This window comes from Ursus arctos, unplaced genomic scaffold (genome assembly GCF_023065955.2).
Source record: "Ursus arctos isolate Adak ecotype North America unplaced genomic scaffold, UrsArc2.0 scaffold_6, whole genome shotgun sequence".
NCBI lineage: Eukaryota > Metazoa > Chordata > Mammalia > Carnivora > Ursidae > Ursus > Ursus arctos.
The window spans coordinates 83,201,280-83,220,712 of NW_026623078.1; the positions used below are offsets into that span (position 1 = coordinate 83,201,280).

The 19,433-nt window shown below is 60.5% G+C and overlaps 1 protein-coding gene across 10 annotated transcripts in view; it reads right to left on the minus strand.

Moving 5' to 3' along the window:
* Window positions 1-866: 866 nt before the first annotated feature.
* The window catches only part of TRAPPC9 (trafficking protein particle complex subunit 9), a 593,937-nt gene continuing 575,370 nt past the window's right edge, over window positions 867-19,433 (minus strand). For all 10 annotated transcript variants that reach the window (XM_057307937.1, XM_048212431.2, XM_057307936.1 and 7 more), the window contains 2 exons: window positions 2,285-2,505; window positions 867-1,670 (listed from right to left, as the gene is read on the minus strand). In XM_057307937.1, the coding sequence (XP_057163920.1) occupies window positions 1,503-1,670; window positions 2,285-2,505 (389 nt within the window). In that variant the 3' untranslated portion in view covers window positions 867-1,502. The remainder of the gene's footprint in view (window positions 1,671-2,284; window positions 2,506-19,433) is intronic.

Consider the following 19,433-nt stretch of genomic DNA (forward strand, 5'->3'; position numbering starts at 1 on the left):
AGGATGCCTGCGGGATTCTGATTCCACTCGGCCATCTCCTGCGCTGTGAGGGAGGCAGTGCCCCTGGGCCCAGAGCAGTTGGGGGATGCACAGCAGGGGCCCAGTGTCCCGGCCACGCCTGGCACTGGGAGGCGCCACCCCAGTGGCTACCGTGTAGCCCCTTGCGAGGTGGGGCCAGGAAAGTTCTCCCCTGCTCCGATCACCTAGGACCCATGACAGCCTGGCGACGGTCCCTGAGGGTGAGTCGGTGCCAGACCTGCTGCCCAGGCAGCCTTGTGGCAACGGGGAGGCCCAGAATCCTGCCCTGGAACCGATGCTGTGGGGGACAGAGGCACCAGGAGCCTGCCCGCGGGGACGGCTGTAGGTGGCAGCGGGGCAGGTGGCCCTCAAGGGAGCAGGGAGTAGGGGAGGGCTGAGGGGAGAGCCTGTCCTCACGGGTCAAGGGCTGTGGCCTCAACAGGGACTGTCCCCTTCAGGGCAGCGACACCCAGCCCAACATATGCCCGGCGTCACGCCCGAACCCCTGCCCGAGTGTCTGAGTGGGGTGGAAGAGAGCAGCAGATGTTGCCGGGGCCTCATGAGAGAAAGCAGGAGGCCAAGATGGCCAGAGCCGTCGTGAGGGGCTGAGGACTGTGGAGTGGGGCTCTGACCGGGGCCAGGGAGCCAGGCCCGAAGGTCGTGTGCATGGGAGGGGCTGGGGGTCACAGGGACAGAGAGACACAGGCCCAACCCTGCTGGCCACCAGTCGTGTGTGTCACGGGGGGTTTCCGTGTGCTGTCTTGTGTGGGCGGGAATCCCTACCTGAGTCGGGGGCTGATGGGCGGCCCCCTGACCACGCCGGACAAGCAGATGCACGGACGCAGGCAGACCAGCAAAGAAGCACGGTGGGCCCTTTATTGGAGAACTTGCCACAGACACACAGACACAGCCGGCCATGGCACCCCCAGCCCAGCCTGGAAACAGCCCCGGGCCTGGAAGAGCTGGCACAGGCCTGGATATTTGCCTGCTGGGGGGCAGAGAGACCCGCTTGGCATCAACCACCCCCCAGCGCCATCTCTCCTGCCTGGGCTGCCTCGGGGCTCTTGGGAGAAGAGCCAGCCCTGGGTGGGGGTCCAAGGTCTGAGGGGGCTAAACGGAGGCTCCCAGGCCCCACTGGGCTGTGGCCCTCCCTCGCGCTCACCTTTTCTTCCTCCCGGCTGGGCTGTGATCCCCAGGTCACAGCAACAGATGCAGAGACCCGGCGGGGGGTGGGGAGGGACGGGGCTGGGTGGGGGCTGCCCTCTGTGGTCTGGTTAGTGCCAAGCTCCAGCAGACGGCGTTGCTGGCCAGTTCGGGAAGGGGTGAGGCTGCTGTGTCTGGGGCGCTCGCAGGAGATGGGGAAGGAAAGGTGGGGACCAAGGGCTGGGGCTGGAGGAAGGGAAGGTGGAGGCCAGGCCGGGCCCCTGTGGTTGCCAGGCCACCTGTGCCCACAGGAATGGGGACCCAGAGGAGGGCCGTGGGGCTCAGGCCTGTGCCTCCAGGGCGCGCACATGCACACTGGGCAGGCAGAACCAGGACGGCGGCAGCTCCTTGCTTGCGCTGTCCTGGTGGAAGCGGATATGGAGGAAGAAGTCGCCTGTGTAGAGGAAGAGGAGGGCTCCCAGGCAGGCTGACTGGCCTGCGGGCTGCACCTGTGGGGAAGAGGGGCAGAGGTCAGCCCAGAGCAGCACCGACCCACAAAACCACTGGGAGACCCTTGGACCTGCCTGGATACTGGGGGGTGGTAATGGGGGAGGGAAGGGCTTCCCTGCTGTGCCTCCCCAAGCAAGTGGCTGCCCCTCTCTGAGCCTTAGCTTCTGGCTTCTGAAGGAGCATAGCACTTCCCTCCCTGGGCCATGGGGGGTTCAGGCATGGTGGGGAGTGGTTGGGATAAGGTGTCATTTTGGCAGGTGAATGGGGCGTGAGGGCTGTGCTGTGTGGACGTTACCAGTTCCACTGGGCCGCGGGCAGCCACTGCTAGGCTGGGAGCACTGACTGAGTGGGGCTGGGGGCCGGTGATGGCAGCAGGTGTGACACTATCCTAGGCCCCCTCCACTGGCCTTGTCTCTTTAACAAGCTTCGGGGTGGTCTTGCCATCCTGGATCACAGCCAGGACTCGGGACACAGAGAAGTGAGCCACGTAAGATCCTGTGGCGAGCTGGTTGAACGAGGGTCAGCACAGACAAGCCTGTGCTTGCCCACCGCTAAGCCCACCGCCCGGGGGGGGGGGAATCTGGGGACAATGGGCTCGCAGACCACCACGCACAGCGTCCAGGTAGAACGTGCTGGAGCCCACGAAGGAGACGGCGTCGTGCAGGTCGTAGTTGTGCACTCCGTTCTGGTGGTCCTGGAAGGGCGCGACAGTGAGGGCGAAGGGCCCCACGCTGCGAGGGCTCCGGTTGGTCAGCCGCACCTCCAGACGCACGGGGTCGCCCACCCGGCAGGCTGCGGCCTCACAGTCACAGGGCTGTCCGTCCACCAGCACATCTGCAAGGGACGGAGGACACGAAACTGTCAAGGGCAATGCCCAGCTGGCCTTGCACACCTGTCTGCCATTCATGCATTCGTTCATTCATTCCCTCACTCCTTCCCACACCAAGGCAGCCGCCCCCTCCATGCTGGCTGGGTGCTGGGCACAGACGCGTGGCCCAGCCCCTGTTGTCCTGATGTGCAGGCTGGAGAAGACAGGTGTGGACACCAAAGCGGTAACCCAGAGGGTCTGTGCCATGCCGGAGGGGCCCAGGGCCAGCTGGGGTCTCCCATGCTCCTGCCTGAAAAGGCTGAGCTGTGGCCACGGCCCAGGGTGGTGAGGAAAGCCAGGAGACAGACTCAGAACCGGAGGGCAAGAACATGGCAGGGGCTGTCCATAGTGTGCCTGGGACCTGGCCGGGCCTCCACGACACACACACGCACAATGGCCTGCCCAGACTCCCCCAGGGAGGGCTGGGCCATCCTGGGGGCACCACGGAGGTGACAGGACACTAGCTAGGGAAAGGTCTGGAACCCGAGGAGCAGAGCGGGAATGGGGGGGGGGGGGACAAAGGGGTGAGGGAATTGGGGGCGGGGGTCAGTAGACTGGAAAATGCTGTGCTAGGACACCCATTCCCCTCAAACCCCCAGGACGTCCCCACAGGATGGTGGGAGGGCAGGTCTGGGGGACCTGCTCGGAGGCACGGGTGGGATTTGAGAATGAGACACGTCCTCGGGAGAGGCGGATAAGGGGAAGCGGACTTCAAGGAGAGGCCACATGAAGACAGAGGCAGAGATTGGAGGCCAGAGCCCGAGACGCTGCAAGAGCAGGAAGGAGCCCCCCCTGGAGCCTCTGGTGGGGAGCCCAGCCCAGCGACACCCAGCCTGCAGACCCGTGAGGGCGCGGACGCGTGCTGTGTGAAGCTCACAGTCTGCAGTCACTTCCTGCGGCGGCCCTACACAGCGACACGGTCGTGCAGGAGGTCGCCACTCACCGGCCTGACTGTGGAGGTCAAGGAGGGGGCCCGAGGCTGCCCCTGACCTTGCGTCACCCCTACTAGCTGTGCAGCTGCCGAGGGGCCAACCCTGACCCCGCCAGCCTGCCTCAGCCGACCTCTACTTGTTGCGTCCACAGGCCCAGGGAGGGGTGCTGTGCCGGCGACACTCCTGTGTGCGTGCCCCACGTGGGAAGGCTGCCTGCCCCCCCCCCGCCCCGTGTTCAGTAGTGCTTCATCGTGTGCCTGGTTGTGCGACCCCGTCGTCGCCACGTCCCGCAGCAGAGGCCGACTGGGGACACCCCCCTGACTGGCAGCTACTGCTTCCAGCACCAGGAGACCGTAGGGAAGACCCTCCCGCCTGGCCGCTGCAGGGCCCTGGAGCCCATGCGAGGGTCCTGGAGGCACAGGTTTGGAGGAAAGTTGGGGGGTGGCCTGGCTTGGAGGGGGGCAAGGAAAACCCTCCCTGCGGGGAGGTGCTGTCCACAGGGAGCGCTTGCACGTCTGGCTGACCTTCCACGGCCAAACCAGGGATGGGAATGAGAGTGCATGTGTGTGTGTGTGTGAGTATGAGAGTCTGTGTGTGAGGGCATGGATGTGTGTAAGTGGGAGGGTGAGTGTGCGTGTGTGAGAACACGTATGTGTGCATGTGAGTGGGAGTGTGCATGAGTGTGGACTGAGGGGGGCACACCAGGAACGGGAGTGGGCAGAGGCCGGAGGCAGCTCGCAGGGACGGCTCTGTGTGCAGCTGGGTGGGGGTGGGGGAGTGACTGCGGGTCCAGAACCACCCACCACGCGTCCCACCAAGTCCGTTCTTCCAGCAGAGCCTGAGATCAAGTCTCCCCCCACCAAATTTTGTTTCTTTAAAATCACAAGCTTTTATAACACATTATAGAAAATTTGGGGAGTCTGTAGAAATAACACTGAGTTTCTACAAACCCCCCTCCTTCCAGCCCTTCCCCAGCCACCACTCGGCATTGTGGTGCCCACTTCCTTCGTGGGCTTTCCCCACGTGTGCTCAGCGCCGTGGCTTGGTGGCTGTCGCACTGGCGCGTGTTCTGCTCTGGGACCGTGAGAACAGAAGCATGTTCCACGTGTTGACGTTTTTGTGAGAATGTTTTCAAAGGCTGCAGGGGATTCCATTAAAGGAATAAACTGTAATCTACCCCCCCCGAGCCCAATGAGGTCGTGCCCACTTTTTCGGTATATAAATATCCCCGATGTGCACGCTTTTATATTGAGCTCCATCTGAATTCCTGCCTGGTGTCCCAAGGATACGGAGTCGGCAACGGAACTACTGGCAGAGAAGAGGGTTTCTAAGAAGTTCGGCTCCCAGGGTAGCCGGCCCCTCGCCACATCCCTGCATCCCCACCTCCCCAGGTGGACCCCCACTCCACCTCCCCTGTGCTCCCACCTCGGGGGCGGGCTGTGTGGGTGCCGGGCCACCACTGGGTAACATTCATTGATTCCAGCATCCTCTACCCGGCCCTCCACCTCTGCTGGCACCTGCAGCCAAGGTGACAGGACCGCGGAAACGCACAAGTACCGACGTGGGGAGTGTTCTCAGTCCCGCACAACAGAGAGGCTGCGGCGACAGGGGTGCAAGGGGGTGCTTCCTACGTGGCCCTGACGGGGGGCCCTTCACCAAGTGCAGGCACGGGCTGGCGGGCACAGCAGGCTTTGGTCACGTCTGCTGAACGGTGAATGCGACCAGGCAGAATCTAAACCTCTCGAATCAAATGGGGAGAATGGAGAGAGCAGGTGTCAGGGCGCCTCGGTTGCTGGTTCCATTAAGGGAAAGATACGATTATGTGCAAATCAGTGAAGGGTGGCTGGCTCATTACATCTCTGCTCGCTTTCTCCTCACAGAGAATTGTGCAGGGCGCTCGCTTGCTAGGGCAGCTGAGGACTGGCCTCTGGCTCATCTGCGGAGCGGCCCCCAGCCCGCCTGCTGGTGCTCCTCTTCACCCTTCCCTGGCCCCCAGCTGTGCTTGCTCCCCCCGCCCACCCCGTGCAAGGGAAGGGGAGACAACGCTGTGTATGCAGCTACTGGAGGTCACCTTCCCTTGGACTCTCTAGAAGGAGCAGGGATCTGTGGCCCTGAGGCCAGGCCAGGGCAGCAGGGGTGGGGGACCAGCCCCTGGCTAAGAGGAGGCTGACCTGGGGTGTTCACCTGGCCCCCACCCTTCATCCTAGGGAACCTCTTTGCCAGCCTGAGTCCCCTTCACCTCATCTGCAAAGCTGGGATGATGATTCTGGCCTCAGAGGCCTGGGGTAGGCGAGAGGACCAAAGAGAGGGCAGACGACCCAGCCAGTCCTTCCCTGCCCTGGTCTGAGGTGAGAACTCCCCCTGGACCCCCAGACCACTGGCTCTTACTCGGAGCTGTGACTGTTTGCCTCCCAGGGAGAGGGGGGGCGGCCCTCTAGAGGGGCAGAACCCACCTGTCCTGCTACCTGCCGTGTCCTCACACACAGGGTGACAACTGTCCCAGCTCAGCCTGGCATTAGTGCTGGAAGTCCTGTGTCCAGGAAACCCCTGGTGCCAGGCAAATGGGGACAGCTTGGCCTGCCACCCCACGATCTGGCACCCATAACGACTGCCCACCAAATTGGAGAATTTCTGTGCTCAGAAAGCACAGTCCAGCATCTCTGATCAGGTCCAAGGGCCCCAGAACACCCCACATCACTGCGAGGACACAGCAGAGTGGAGCAGAGGGGTCCACTGGTCCCGGAGAGAATGACAGGCTTCCTGAATCGAGAAGGATGCCATGGCCGGTCTCTCCTGGGACCTGGGGGTGCTGCTTCAGAAATCTGGGGGAAACGTGCCTGAGGATGTGGGCCATGCTCAGGTGGGGCTTGGCACCCCATTGGCACCACCGGCCCAGTGCACCCCCTGCTGTAACTAATTGCTTCTCTGGCTCTGACCCGGACCAGCTGTGCCCTGCCCTGGGAGGAGGGCCCCGCTGAGCAAGGCTGGGAGGAGCAGCTGAGACCAGAGGAGAGGCCTGAGTGGGCCACCAGCGGTTCAGGGAACCCACTAGGAAGGAGCTGGGAATGAATAATTAAACACTTCTCAAAGGCAAGCTGTTTGGGGTCATTCCTGAGGTGCCTGGAGGGATGAGAGCCACCCATTAACCGCAGGCCTGGGTCACATGCCGGGCTTAGCTCCTGCTTCCTGGTTGGAGTCCTGTCCACGGCGGCCCCCGTGAGGGCTCCCCAGGCCAGCCCCCCGCCCTCTAGATGGGGAAGGTGGGTGCCTCATCCACTCGCCCACGGCAACACCGGAACCCCAACAGTGGTGGGGCGCAAGCTGCTCTGTGCGCTCAACACGCTGACCAGCCATCCCCAAGCAGGTGGCAGGGGCACACCGGTGAGTATGTCCCCTGCAGCCGGCACGCCTGGCTCGAGTGTCCCTCACGGTCACCACGTGCCTCCCTCCTGTGGCAGGGCGGGCTCAGCAAAGCCCTCATGGAAGTCCGGGTCTGGTGTTGGGGGTGAGTGGGGCCTAATTTCTCTCCTTGGCCTCCAGGGTCACCTCCTCCACGTCCCCCTACACTGCCAGTGACGTCTCCTGCTTCCCTCTCCAGGCAGCTGGAGGGGGGGGCGGACTTCTGTCACCTGCAGTTCCAGTACTTTCTCCTGCACTCGCCACCATCCACCCTCTGAGCCTCGGCTTCCGCTCCTTCAGGCGGGAGAGCAGAACCCATTTCTGGGGCTTCTGTGAGAATCAGGACTGGGCGAGCCGAGATGGGGGTGCACAGCAGACTGTTACCGCCGTGACTCACATCCACCCTGGGGAGTCCAGGCCTGCGGGGCGGGGCAGGTCACGCCAATGGGGAGGCGGCAGCTGCCCCGGGGCCCTTCTTCATCCACGGGATGACTGAGTGCCCACAGGGAGCGGGGCCTCGAGAGCCAGGTGCTGGAAGCAAGTGACCGAGGAGAGGCAGACCCGCGGGCTGCGATGCCTCAGGGAAACAGAGCCCCAGGAGGGGGTGGCCAGCCCAGGAGGTGGCCCAGCTGCCCTGCCTCCCTGTGCGCTGCCCCCAGCCCCCGCCCACAAGCCAACCGTAGCCGCCCGGGAGCTGTGCACAGGGGACCTTCTCCTGGGAGCTGCTCGGGAGTGGAGAGCAGGAAAGACAGAACTCTGGCTCTGGAGGGTCAAACCTTTTCCCTGAAACCTTCTGGAACCCTGAATCTGCTTTACCACCACATGGATGGTGAGGTAGACAGAGTAATGCCCCCTGAAGGATGTCCGCGTCTTCATCCCTGGAACCTGTGGAATCTGTCTACTCCCGTGACAAAAGGGACTCGGCAGCTGAGATGAGGGGAGGACCCTCGGGATGGGGAGAGAACCCTGGAGCATCCGGGTGGGCCTAAGGGCATCACAGAGCCCCAGCCTCGCACCTGAAGGTCACACCGAGGTCGCTCCACCTTGGTGCCTACGCCCGGCACATCGGGGTCAGCAGTCAGCATTCCCTTCTCCACCTGAGCCCGGGCCAGCTTCCTAGACCTCCTTACGTCCGCACTTCCTGTTCTGCCCTTTCCCATGCAACAGTCAAAGGGATGGTGCAAAAGTGCTGTTCAGTCTTGTTACTTCCTTGCTTGCCCCTCGGCTGGCCTATAGCTTCTCTTTACACTCCGAACAAAAGGGAGGTTTGATCAGATTTTGGCCACTGACTCTGGCTTCCAGGGCCTTGTATGGCTCCAGCTGGGTTCCCCCCAACACACAGGCTACTGTTCCATCCACCCCACTTCTTACTGTAACCACATGACCTTCCTCCTATTCCTCTAGCATGCCCGGCACATACCTGCCCCAGGGCCTTTGCACCTGCTATTCTTGCCACCTTGTCCCTCTCTTCAGAGAGGCCACTTCTTTTTTTTTTTTTTTAAATTTTATTTATTTATTAGACAGAGATAGAGACAGCCAGCGAGAAAGGGAACACAAGCAGGGGAAGTGGGAGTGGGAGAGGAAGAAGCAGGCTCATGGCGGAGGAGCCTGACGTGGGGCTCAATCCAATAACGCCGGGATCACGCCCTGAGCCGAAGGCAGACGCTTAACCGCTGTGCCACCCAGGCGCCCCCAGAGAGGCCACTTCTGACCACACACCGAAGAGTCCTCCCACCCGTTACTCTTCCACACCCTCTCTGTTTTCTCATGGCTCTCGACATCTTATCTCTTGTTTACCCATTTGCTTAACTATTAGCTGTATTCCTTCTTCCCTGGATGCTCCAGGAGAACTGGCACTTGCCCATGTCCCCAGCGCCAGGCCAGGCAGGCACTCGCTCTATGCGATACCTGCTGGACGACCAAGCGGCTGAACGGGTGCATGAGTGAGCCCTGGGGCTGGGCCTGAATCCCCAGCCCCGCTCGCTGGCTGTGTCCGGCCCCCACAGTTTGTAACCTGTGACTCGGGGGGCCCGGGCCATGTCCCTGAAGTGCCCTGCAGAGAGGACGTCAGGACCAACCCGCCACTGCCTGGCTCTGGGTCCCTGACTCGCAGACCAGACTTTCGTGGAGGATGTTATTTATGCAGGAGAATCTCATGTTGTGAGAAATCTCCCGGGAGCAGATTAGTCTCTTCCCTCAAAGCATTAAATCAGGCCACGGTCCATCTTCTCCCCCCGCCCCCGGCCCTGCTTCTCCTTCACTTTTAATACCAGCCAGAGTCACGGACTTAATTTTGTCTGGCCCAGAATTCCTCCTGAAGCCGCTGCCACGTTTATGCTACAGCACGTCCCCGGGCTCTGGCAGAAGCACACGCTATAAATAGAAGCGGGGATGAGGGAAGGGCCCTGGGGGGCCCGCTCTGGAGAGGCGCGAGGAGAGAGGAAGCTGCCCGTGCCAGCCTGCGTTTTGGCCAAGGGCAGCCACTGTTGGGGGAGGGGATGGGCAGGGAGCGAGCCGTGCGGGTGGGGAAGAGGGCTGCACCCTGGGCGGGGGTAGGGGTCTCGTGCCGCCCCCACCTGCGGGTGTCTTACTCAGGGCCAAGCCCCTGCTGGCAACGTCACGTTCCTCTGGAGGACACACAGAACAGGTGTGCTACTGCGCAGGGACACTGAGGTGTGGGGGGCTGATGGAGCTGCCAGGGCCCGGGCCCAAGGGCCTGCCCCCGATACCCGGCTCTGTGGGAGCCTGGCCCTGGAGAGCTTTCTGTGAGCCAGCGAGCTAAGCACGGCTGCTCCCATGTCCCTGGCGGGGGATTCCCGGAGGAGGGTGCCTGGATGGAGTGCCCATCACCCAGGTCTTGGAATTGGCATGGGGGCTGGGGTCTTCCCTCTAGCCTCGGTTTCCCGTCACCCCCCAGGAGGGGCTGAAGCAGCTTTGGCTTGCCACGAAAGCTCCCAGAGGGCTGACGCGAGGCTAGTTTTGGCCCCGCCTGCGTTCTGTCAGATGCCCCCCTACTGGCTCACCAGTGGTGCCAGGAAGGAGCCCGCCTCTCTCGGTGCCTTGGAGGTACAGAGGCACAGCCCTCGGGTCTGCCAATCTACTTCATGCATTTCACTCCAGAAGTTTCCATGATCCGAAGAAGCCCAGGAGAAGGTGGAGAGCTCAGTGGAAGGGGCTTGTCCAGACTCAGCCCCCATACCCAAGCCTCCAGCCGCTCTGGCACAGGCTTCCCATTACTCTTGTTGGTGATGAGCGAGCTGGTTCCTCGAGCACTGGCTGGATCCCAGCCACTGTTCTAAGGGTCCACAGTGCCATCCCATCCTGTCCCGCTGTGCAGATGAACCGTCAAGGCGCCAAGAGGCTCAGTCGCAGGCCCCACTGCACAGCGGTCCCTGCTGAGTGCCCACGACAACCCGGGGCTTCGGAGCCTGTTAATTTCCTAAGAGCTTTAACGAGATACGCTTCACGTACGGCTCACTTCACCCACGTACAGGGTACAGTCGGTGGTTTTCAGTGCATTTCCTGAGCTGTGCGGCCATCACCACAGACCATTTGAGAATATCTTCATCACGCCAAAAAGAAACTCCGTTCCCTTAGCTTCACCCCCACCCCCACGTTCCCCTCAGCCCTCAACAACTACTGACTTTGCAGCTGCATAGATATCCCTATTCTGGACTTCCACATGAGTAGAATCATACGTGGTCTTTTGTGTCTGGCTGATCTCACTTCACATAAGGTTGTCAGGGTCATCCATGTTATAGCAGGCATCAGTGTTCCATTCCTCCTTGTCATGGGATAGGATTCCTCTGTGTGGACATAGTCTGTGTGGACGTGGGGTAGTGGTGCTGTGGGCTTCTGTGGACGTGGTCTATGTGCACGTGGGGCAATGGTGCTGTGGACCTCCATGGACATAGTCTGCATAGATGTGGGGCAATGGTGCTGTGGGCTTCCGTGGACGTGGTCTGCGTAGACATGGGGCAATGGTGCTGTGGGCTTCCACGGACGTGGTCTGCGTAGACATGGGGCAATGGTGCTGTGGGCTTCCATGGACATGGTCTGCGTAGACGTGGGGCAATGGTGCTGTGGGCTTCTATGGACATGGTCTGCGTAGACATGGGGCAATGGTGCTGTGGGCTTCCGCAGACATGGTCTGTGTGGAATGGGTTTGCATCGCCCCAGGACATACAACTCCACGTAGAACTGCTGGGTCACATGGTAACCCTCCCTAACCCTCCTCCTCCGCAGCTGCACCATCTCCCATTCCCACCAGCAGGGAGCGGGGTCCTCATTTCTCCCCATCCGCACACTGGCTGTTGTCTTCTTGGTTCTAGCCACCCTGGTGGGGATGAATTGGCATCTCATGATGGTTTCACTATTTCCTGAGCTATGCCAGGTCATGCTGCTGCGGCCCGTACTGCCCCACGGGGCCCTCTGGTAAAGTCTTGACTCACTCCATCCACAGCCGTGAGAACCTTCTGGAATTCCAAGCCCTTAGTTCCCACTCCTTCTGGAGCTCAGGGCCAGATTGCTGGGACACAGTGTGGGACCCTCTCCTCCCATGTGTGACAGAGAGTAGGGGCCTGGCAAGTCCGAGGCCACCAGTGATCACGAGGCCAGACTCTGTGACAACCAGGGGTGAGAGCATGGCTGCAGGCGAGGGGCGGGTGGGAAGAGGGGGTTACAGAACCAGTGGGAGGGAGGTGCCTCCATGAGGAGACTGATCCCGAGGATGCACAGGTCAGAGGTGGCAGGCAGTCAGGCTGGGCCTGCAGGGCCCACAGGTGTCTGTCCAGTCTGCTCTGTGCAGAGAGGGTGGGCAAGGGGTCAAGGGCAAATGCTAACCAGCTGTGAACAGCCCTGGTGGTTCTAACCTCCAGGAGACTTTCCACAAGAGAACTTCCCAGCCATGCTGTGTCCAGGGCGGGCTGAGCATCCAATTCGGACATGCACATGCCCACAGTCTCGCTCAGAGCGGGCAGCGGAGAGGGGCAGGGCAAGCAGGGGTGGCAGCAGGGGCAGGACGTCCAGGGTGGAGCCAGCCGGCACAGCAGGCTCCGTCGGACGCAGAAGGGAACACCTAAAACACCAGCCTGCCCCAAGGTTACGTGCAAATCACCTTCAGTGGAAAGAGAGTGGATTTCTTGCTCAACTGGCTTTTCAGACAACCTGCGCATTTCTCCTTTAGGACAAGATTCCCAAGGCCAGGTGAGCTCAAACCCTGAGCAAGGACACCTGTCCTCACCCCCACCTCAACCCTCCCCGCCTTTGGTGATTGTAAGAAACGGGACGGCCAAGTAGACTTTAGGCGCAAACGTCTAATTTTGGATAAAACATTTTAAAGATGCGAGAACAGTGCAGTAGAAATTAACTCAGTGAAGACCCAGGAACAGCCAAAGGGGGTCAGGTCTGGGGGGCTCTCCCAGCCTCAGTGAAAGCATGTGTGAAATTTAAACTGCACGAGACATACAGTTTTCTAGTTGACATAAATTTCGGGTGGGCCTAAATTTTAGAGTCAAATTTGGTTCAGATGAGGCTTGGGAATTACTAGAGAAGGTCTGTCCCTTTTTAAATGAAGCAAGAGAAATTCAAGCAAAGCCCGGGACGCAAGGAGAGCGGTCACGCGAGGGGATCCAGGGGTCACCCTCCTCCGTGGCAACCGTCCCTTGGAAGAAGGTAAAGGCAGAGCCGGTATGAAACCCTGCAATGTCCACGTATCCAGTAAAAAGTGGTGAACTTTCTCGAATGCCAACGTGGTAGTAACCCACTGACACGCTTCCCTTCCTTGCGGTTGAGAGCCCGTAACTGGCCTTCTCCCTGGCAGACAGGAAGCCAGGCACTGGTGTAGCAGTCTAGAGCACCACGCCAGCCCTCAGCGAGCTGTCTGCAGTCGACACACACACACACACACACACACACACACACACCCTCTCCTGCAGGTCTTGACAGATTATGCCAAATGTGGTTTCCCTCAGTCCGGACATTTTAAATTTAATGTGGCCACTTTATTGTACACTGAGAGAGCGTTTGGAAAAGAGGTTAGAAGCATGGGCACACCCAGGAGGGGGGCTGATGGTGTTCTGGGCGAGGGTCTCGCACGCAGAAAGGCAGTGCACAGCCCCCCTCACTCTTCCCTGTCCCCCTGCCCCCACCCCGGGAGCCTCCAGCACTGTGGGGAAGGGGGCCCTGCCCTCCGGTGCGCAGGCTCAGAGAAGGGCAGAGATGGAGAGTGCTGGGCAGGAGGAGGGCCGGCTCCGGCTGCCCCAGAACCACAGGGCCGGTTTTGGAGAGCTCAGCTCAGCCACCGGGCTCCCACGGGTCACGGGGCCAGAACACAGGCGCGCTCTGCCCCCTCGGCGATTGTCCGGGTGTGAGCCATATGAGGCCGGAGCTTTGCTCTCCATCCACCAAATGGCATGCGTTGTTAACAGTTATTGAGGGAGCTAATTAGTTCATAAACCAGAACGCCTCCTTCCCGGGATCCAGGGAGGGAGCCTGTTCAAGGCCCACACGTGTAATTACCCTCAAGTGGGGAACCGCTCCTGAGCAGCCGTTTGGCTCTCTTGGGTAAATAATTTACTTTTACAACTTTTCATTAAAGATTAAAGGGAATTAAATTAAAATTAAGGCGAGCTGGAATTGCAGGGGAGGCCCGTGCTACTTGGAGTTCTCATGGAGAGGCTCTCCGGCCTCCAGAGCACGGCCGCCAGCCAGCCTGGCACAGGGCGTCCAGCGATGCACAGGGGAGGGGTGTGTGTGGAAGGAGCCCAGGGCACTCGTGGGGGCCAACTCCCCCAGGAGACAGGTCTTGGGCTGCATCCTGGTGCGGCCCGTGCCTGCCTGCGCACCGCGGTGACCCACCACCTTGAACACGGGAAGAAACATGCGGGTCCGGGGTCCCAGCCCATGGACACCCCCCACAGCTACCGGGCCGGGCTTCTCAGGCACAGGTAGATGGCAGAGCTCAGAGGCCAAGTGGAGGGTCGGGGTGAGCCCCTTCAGGAGCCAGAGCTTCTGCCTCTTCATCGGAATCTGGGCACGATGCCCTGCACCCAGCCAGAGGGTTGGCACATGGAGTGCAGGAGACGCACCTGGGAGAGGGCTGAGCTGGGGGCCTGGACAGAGCGCCAATGCCCAGCAAGCATGGGGGGCTGGGAGGCGGGGCCACAGGCAGTGCTCAGAGCACAATGCCATGGCCCCTTCAGTCACAGAGCCTTGAACCTGGGTCTCCCAGCACCAAAGCCAGTGTACGCCCCTCGCTGAGGGTTCCGTGCTGAGGTGGCGTTTGCAGCCATCTGTGCCCCCCCCCCCCCCGCCGCCCGCCTTCTGTCCTGGGCTCCTGGTGCCCTTCCACACTGCATGTGACTCCAGCCTTGTGTCGCAAGGCCCTGCTCACACGCCCCCTTCACCAGGGAGCCGTCCCTGCTCTTCCTTGAACGAACACTTAAGCTTGAGAAGGTTCTGGTGGCAGAGGCTGGCCGGGTCTTCGCCAAACCATTCCCTTTCCTGCTGGGCACACAGCCAGACTGCAGCCTCCCTGGCGGTGAGTATGAACAGGGATGGAGTCCCAGCCAGGGCACAGGAGGGGAGATGACATCCCCCAAACCCGGCCCACAAACACATCCCACCTACCACCGCCACCTCCCCACTGAGACAGAGGAGTGGAGCGAGGGGCCACGGGGGGAGGCCACAGTGAGGATGGGGCCACAGAATGGGTAGAACTGGGGTCCCCCCATGAGTTCCAGAAAGGCCCCCCCCCCCACCAAGAACAACAGGTAGCCTAAATACAATCAGGCTGGTGTTAGGTCCCTGAAATCCGGGGCTGTTTGTCACCACGTTGAGTGGTGACACGTACAGGCCTCGAGCGCTCACGTGACCAAGCTCCCAGAGCTCAGAAGGAAACACGGCAGGACGGCTCGGAGCTGACGGGCCCCGGGGCCCTGTTCCTGCCCATTGGGACAGGAACACCCTGGCTCGCCGGGGACAAGCCTCTAGTAAGTCCGCCCCCTTCTGCCGCCTCGATTCGGACAAGCACTTCAGACCACAGGAGATAAAATGGGAGAAAGCGGGAGAGAAAAATGGAAAATATGCCTGCTGGTTGGTCGCATTATGCAGAGCCCTCTTCCTGAGAACAGCAGAGAATTTAAAACAACTCCTCTGTCCCCGAGCAGTGTCTATACCTTTCCAATCGCTCATTTTTCATCTCATCGCAAGCCTTTCTAAATAAAGCAGGTTCCCGGCACCCAGGGAGCCCCGGCACTGCCTCCACAGTGCTCATCAAGCCTCGGGCCTCCTCACCTGCAGGCCGATCACACGCGTGGCACCGCTGGCCCCACAGGGAGAGCGGAAGACTCGCAAGGCCCTCCCCTCGGGCGAGCGGGCACGACGAGGGTCAGGCGGTGCGGGAAGCGGTCCCCGCGGGCTGTTTGTTGCTCTGCCTGGGAGCCCGCCCTGCCCGCCTGTCCAGCTCAGCCTCCCCTCCCCGGGAAGTGCCCCCTGCCCCCGCCCCGGTGCCTGGGCCGCTGTACCTGGTACTCTGCACTGGCCGGGGAGGCGGGGATCCCTCCATTCCCCAGGGCCCAGCAGGGCCTGTGTACGTGGGGCCTCCCACCACGATTTGCAGGCCTGCCACTGGCCAGGCCGAGAAGCCAGGACCCTGGACTCCTTTGTCTGTCCAGCGGGGGAGACAGCAAAGCAGAAGAAAAAGGGTTTCCAGAGAGAAGACCTAAAATGATGCTCGGTGTAGGAATGACGCCGATGGCTCCTTCAGATATTCCAGACCAACCTGAAGGCTGTCTGCCTCTCCCTGTCTGTGCCGCTCTCCCCCAGGGCCCTGCGACCCCACCCGGCCATATGGCAGCCTCCCACAGCCATGTGCGATGCCCCTCAAGCCCTCCCCCTTGCGGACTCCTACTGGACTCTTTGAAACCCGGCTCGGGCAGCACCTCCTCCAGGAAGACTGCCTGCACCACACCCAGCCCCACACCAGCTCCTCGTCGTACCACCACGTGCGAACCCGACTCGAGAGTTTCTGTGACGGCTGCCTCTGGTGGACACACTCACTCTTTGAGGGCAGGGGCTCAGGGGTCATTCACCGAGCCAATTGAATAACGAACTCAGCTGTCTACTGCTTGCTGTGTGACCTTAGGGAAATCGTTTAACCTGCCTGAGCCTCCGCTACTCTATCTGCTACACGAGAGGCATGAGCTGGATGATTTCAAAACAGGCTATTACTTTCTGGCTCTCCTGCCTGGGCTCAGCCCCTCTAAGTGACCGTAGAAGGACGTGCACAGACCCTCCTTCCGCTGAGCCAGGGCGGTATGTCTGCTCCCCAGCGTGATTGCTGGACACGGTGTCAGGAGCCGTCCCCCACCTCCGCACACGGCCCAGGGCCTGACACCTGGCCAGTGTTTGGTCAACGTTCATGGGTCAAACAGACTCTGAAATGACAACAGTGAAAGCTTCCCCTAGAGCCACAGTGTCCTGGAGCACACAGTCCATCACGGACGACTGGGGCCACAAAAGAAGCTTCCGAGGGACCAAACCACGGGGTGGTGGTGAGCTTGCTGCCCTGTGCGTAACTGGGGATAGGGTCAGAACTGCTCCTAGCCATGAGAAAGGTGTCCTTTGAGCCACCACAGAGCACCGCCCCACCGAGTTTGTACTGCCTTTGGAAGGGGGCCGAGGGTTCACAGCGATACGGTCAGGGGACAGGGCCCCTCGCTTTCTGCCTTCCCCCGGGCCAGGGCAGGCAGTGCAGCCATCAGTAGGATGCAGCGGCCCGGGGGAGCCACTCAAACCACAGCCGTGCACCGGGTCCCCATCCCCCACCACAAGCAGGCAGGGTGCTCCTGGGAGGCTCGAAGTGTCGGCGGCTGCCGCGCCTGACGTCATGCCAACGCCAGAGAGCTCGGATCCTCCAGCAAGACAATTCTGGCAGGCCTTCTTCCCAAACCGAGCTTTCTGCAGAGATGTCAGGACGGCTCCCTGCTGTCCTTGCAGAAAGGCCCCCCTGGCCCCATGACCACAGACAGCACACCTGAGCAGGTGCAGCTTTGGGGCAAATGCTTGGGAGGAAGGACACACCCAGAGGGCTGGGACTGGAGTTGGTGCGTGCGAGGGCTGCCCTGGGGGAGGGGCTGGCCAGCCATAACGGGCGGCCCTCCCCCAGCCTCAGTCTCGTGGTCTGTAGGATGGGACGAGGATGCCTGCGTGGGAGGGAGGCTGGACTATAAAGGGCCCCGAGCTGGGCGCCTGGGGGCTCAGTTGGTTGAGCATCTGACTCTTGTTTCAGCTCAGGTCATGAGCTTGGGGTTGTGAGATCGAGCCCCAGGTCTGTGTGCTGGGCATGGAGCCTGCTTAAGATTCTCTCTCCCTCTGCCCCTCCCCACCCTCCAAAAAAAAAAAAGTTAAATAAAAGGGATGCTCTCTGCATGCAGGCCTGGGTGAGGTGCGGGTCGTTCCCCGGAAAGCCCTGCCCTCTGCAGCCTGGGCCGCCCTGGCTGTCACTGCCTGTCCCTGCCGGGCCCCCACACATGGGGAGCCCCAGAGACGGGCTGAGGCTTGCTCCTCTCTTGACCAGTGAACGCCTGTGAATGAGGGCGTGTGTGAGGGGAAGGGACGGTCCCTTCCCGGAGTTGCTGTCCGCCTCCCCGTTCCCCGTCTCCCTGCAGCCGCTGCCTCCGCCACCACGACAGGATGTGAACACCCACTCTTCCGAGGCTCCCTGTGCACTTGGCACCATTCTCAGCGCCTTGGATGGATTATCTCATGAAGCCTCACAAGGGCCCTGTGACGAAGGGGCCTTCCTGTCGCCATTTTACGGATGAGGCACGCAGAGGTTAGGTCACCTGCCCGAGCGGGGATTCCACCTGCAGAGCTCACACTGCTTGCTTCTGTGTGAGTCATCTGTCCCCTGAAGCAGCAGCCAGGGATACTTCTAGGACCAATTACCCCGTGGACACAGAAGAACCGGGTGCTCCTTCAACATAAGAGCCTAGAGCCCTCGCCCCTCCACCGGCAGCTCAGCCGGGGCTCTGCCTGCTCGGAGGCTTGCAGAGACCATCCTGAGGAACGACTGCCCTGCTCCCCACGGAGCCAATCAATATGCCCTTTGAAATGAGTCCAGCCCATCCGAGTGAAAGGTTATGGGGAGCCCACCTGGCCATGCATCTGAAAAGTCTGGCCCAATTCTGTCGGGTGTCAGTCTGAAAATTATAGCGGACTTCTCAGCCGTGAAATGACCAGCAGCCAAAACTAAAGAACACATCTTTGCGGGGGTCTAGAGGCCAGGGACGCTCAGGCCTCAAGACCATAGCTCCCGGCACTGACTGTAGTGGGGCTCGCAGACAAGCCTGGCCCTTCCAGAAACTGGGTCACCCATAAGCATCCTTGCTCCGGGTATCAGGGCCCTCCACTGGCTCTAACTCATTTCTCTGTCTCTACATGCTGCCCACCTGCTTCCAGCAACAGCGTATGATCACTGGCACCAGGGTCAGGCTCCCTGTGTCTCAGCTTTCTGAAGTCGCTGACCATGGCTTCGTGATGCCCCCAGTTAACGTGACCCGCACAGCTCCTTCTAACCTGCCTAGCTCTTGGGGCTCCCGTGTCCACAGGCTGGTCACTTCATCTTCTATCTTCACAAATTCAACCAACACTAGACTATATGTCATCCATCTATCCCTATCCACCCACTCACTCACCCATCCACCCACCCATTCATCCCTCATCCATCCATCTACTCACCTACTCATCCCACATCCTTCCAGCACCCACCCATCTATCCATCCACTCACTTGTCCATCTATCCATCCACTCACTTATCCATCCACTCACTTATCCATCTATCCATCCACTCACTTATCCATCCACTCACTTATCCATCTATCCATCCACTCACTTATCCATCCACTCACTTATCCATCTATCCATCCACTCACTTATCCATCCACTCACTTATCCATCCACTCACTTATCCATCCACTCACTTATCCATCTATCCATCCACTCACTTATCCATCTACCCCCCCATCTATCCATCTGCCCACCATATGTCATCTATCCAGCCACCACCCATCCATCTATCCATCCGTCCATCCACCCATCCATCTATTCCTTTCTCCTTCCCTCTCTCATTCACTTTCCATCATATTTCTCAATTGCATTTTCTCCCTTTACTAATTTGTTCTGTTCTTCCTTCAGGGTGGGATACCCCCAGTGCCTGCTGAACTCCCATTCACCCTTTAGGGCCTAAATCTACTAATGTCTCCAACACAAGCCTTTCCTATTCCTTCCAGATTTTTCCATGCTTCCCTGGGGCCTTGATCGTGCCTTTACTCAGCTGCCTGAATCAAACAGGCCACATTGACTCTGACCTCTGCCGTTTATTTGTTGTTTGCCCTGTGGCAAGCCACTCATTTCAGGAGTTCCAGAATCCTCGCTTGGAGTACAGACTGAAGGCAGCCGTAGGGACGAAGGGAACGTGCCTGACGTCAGCACTGCTGAGCTGGACCACTCGGCCCCCTTCCCTCACACCGTGTTACCGCTGGCTCCCAGAATGGCTGGCT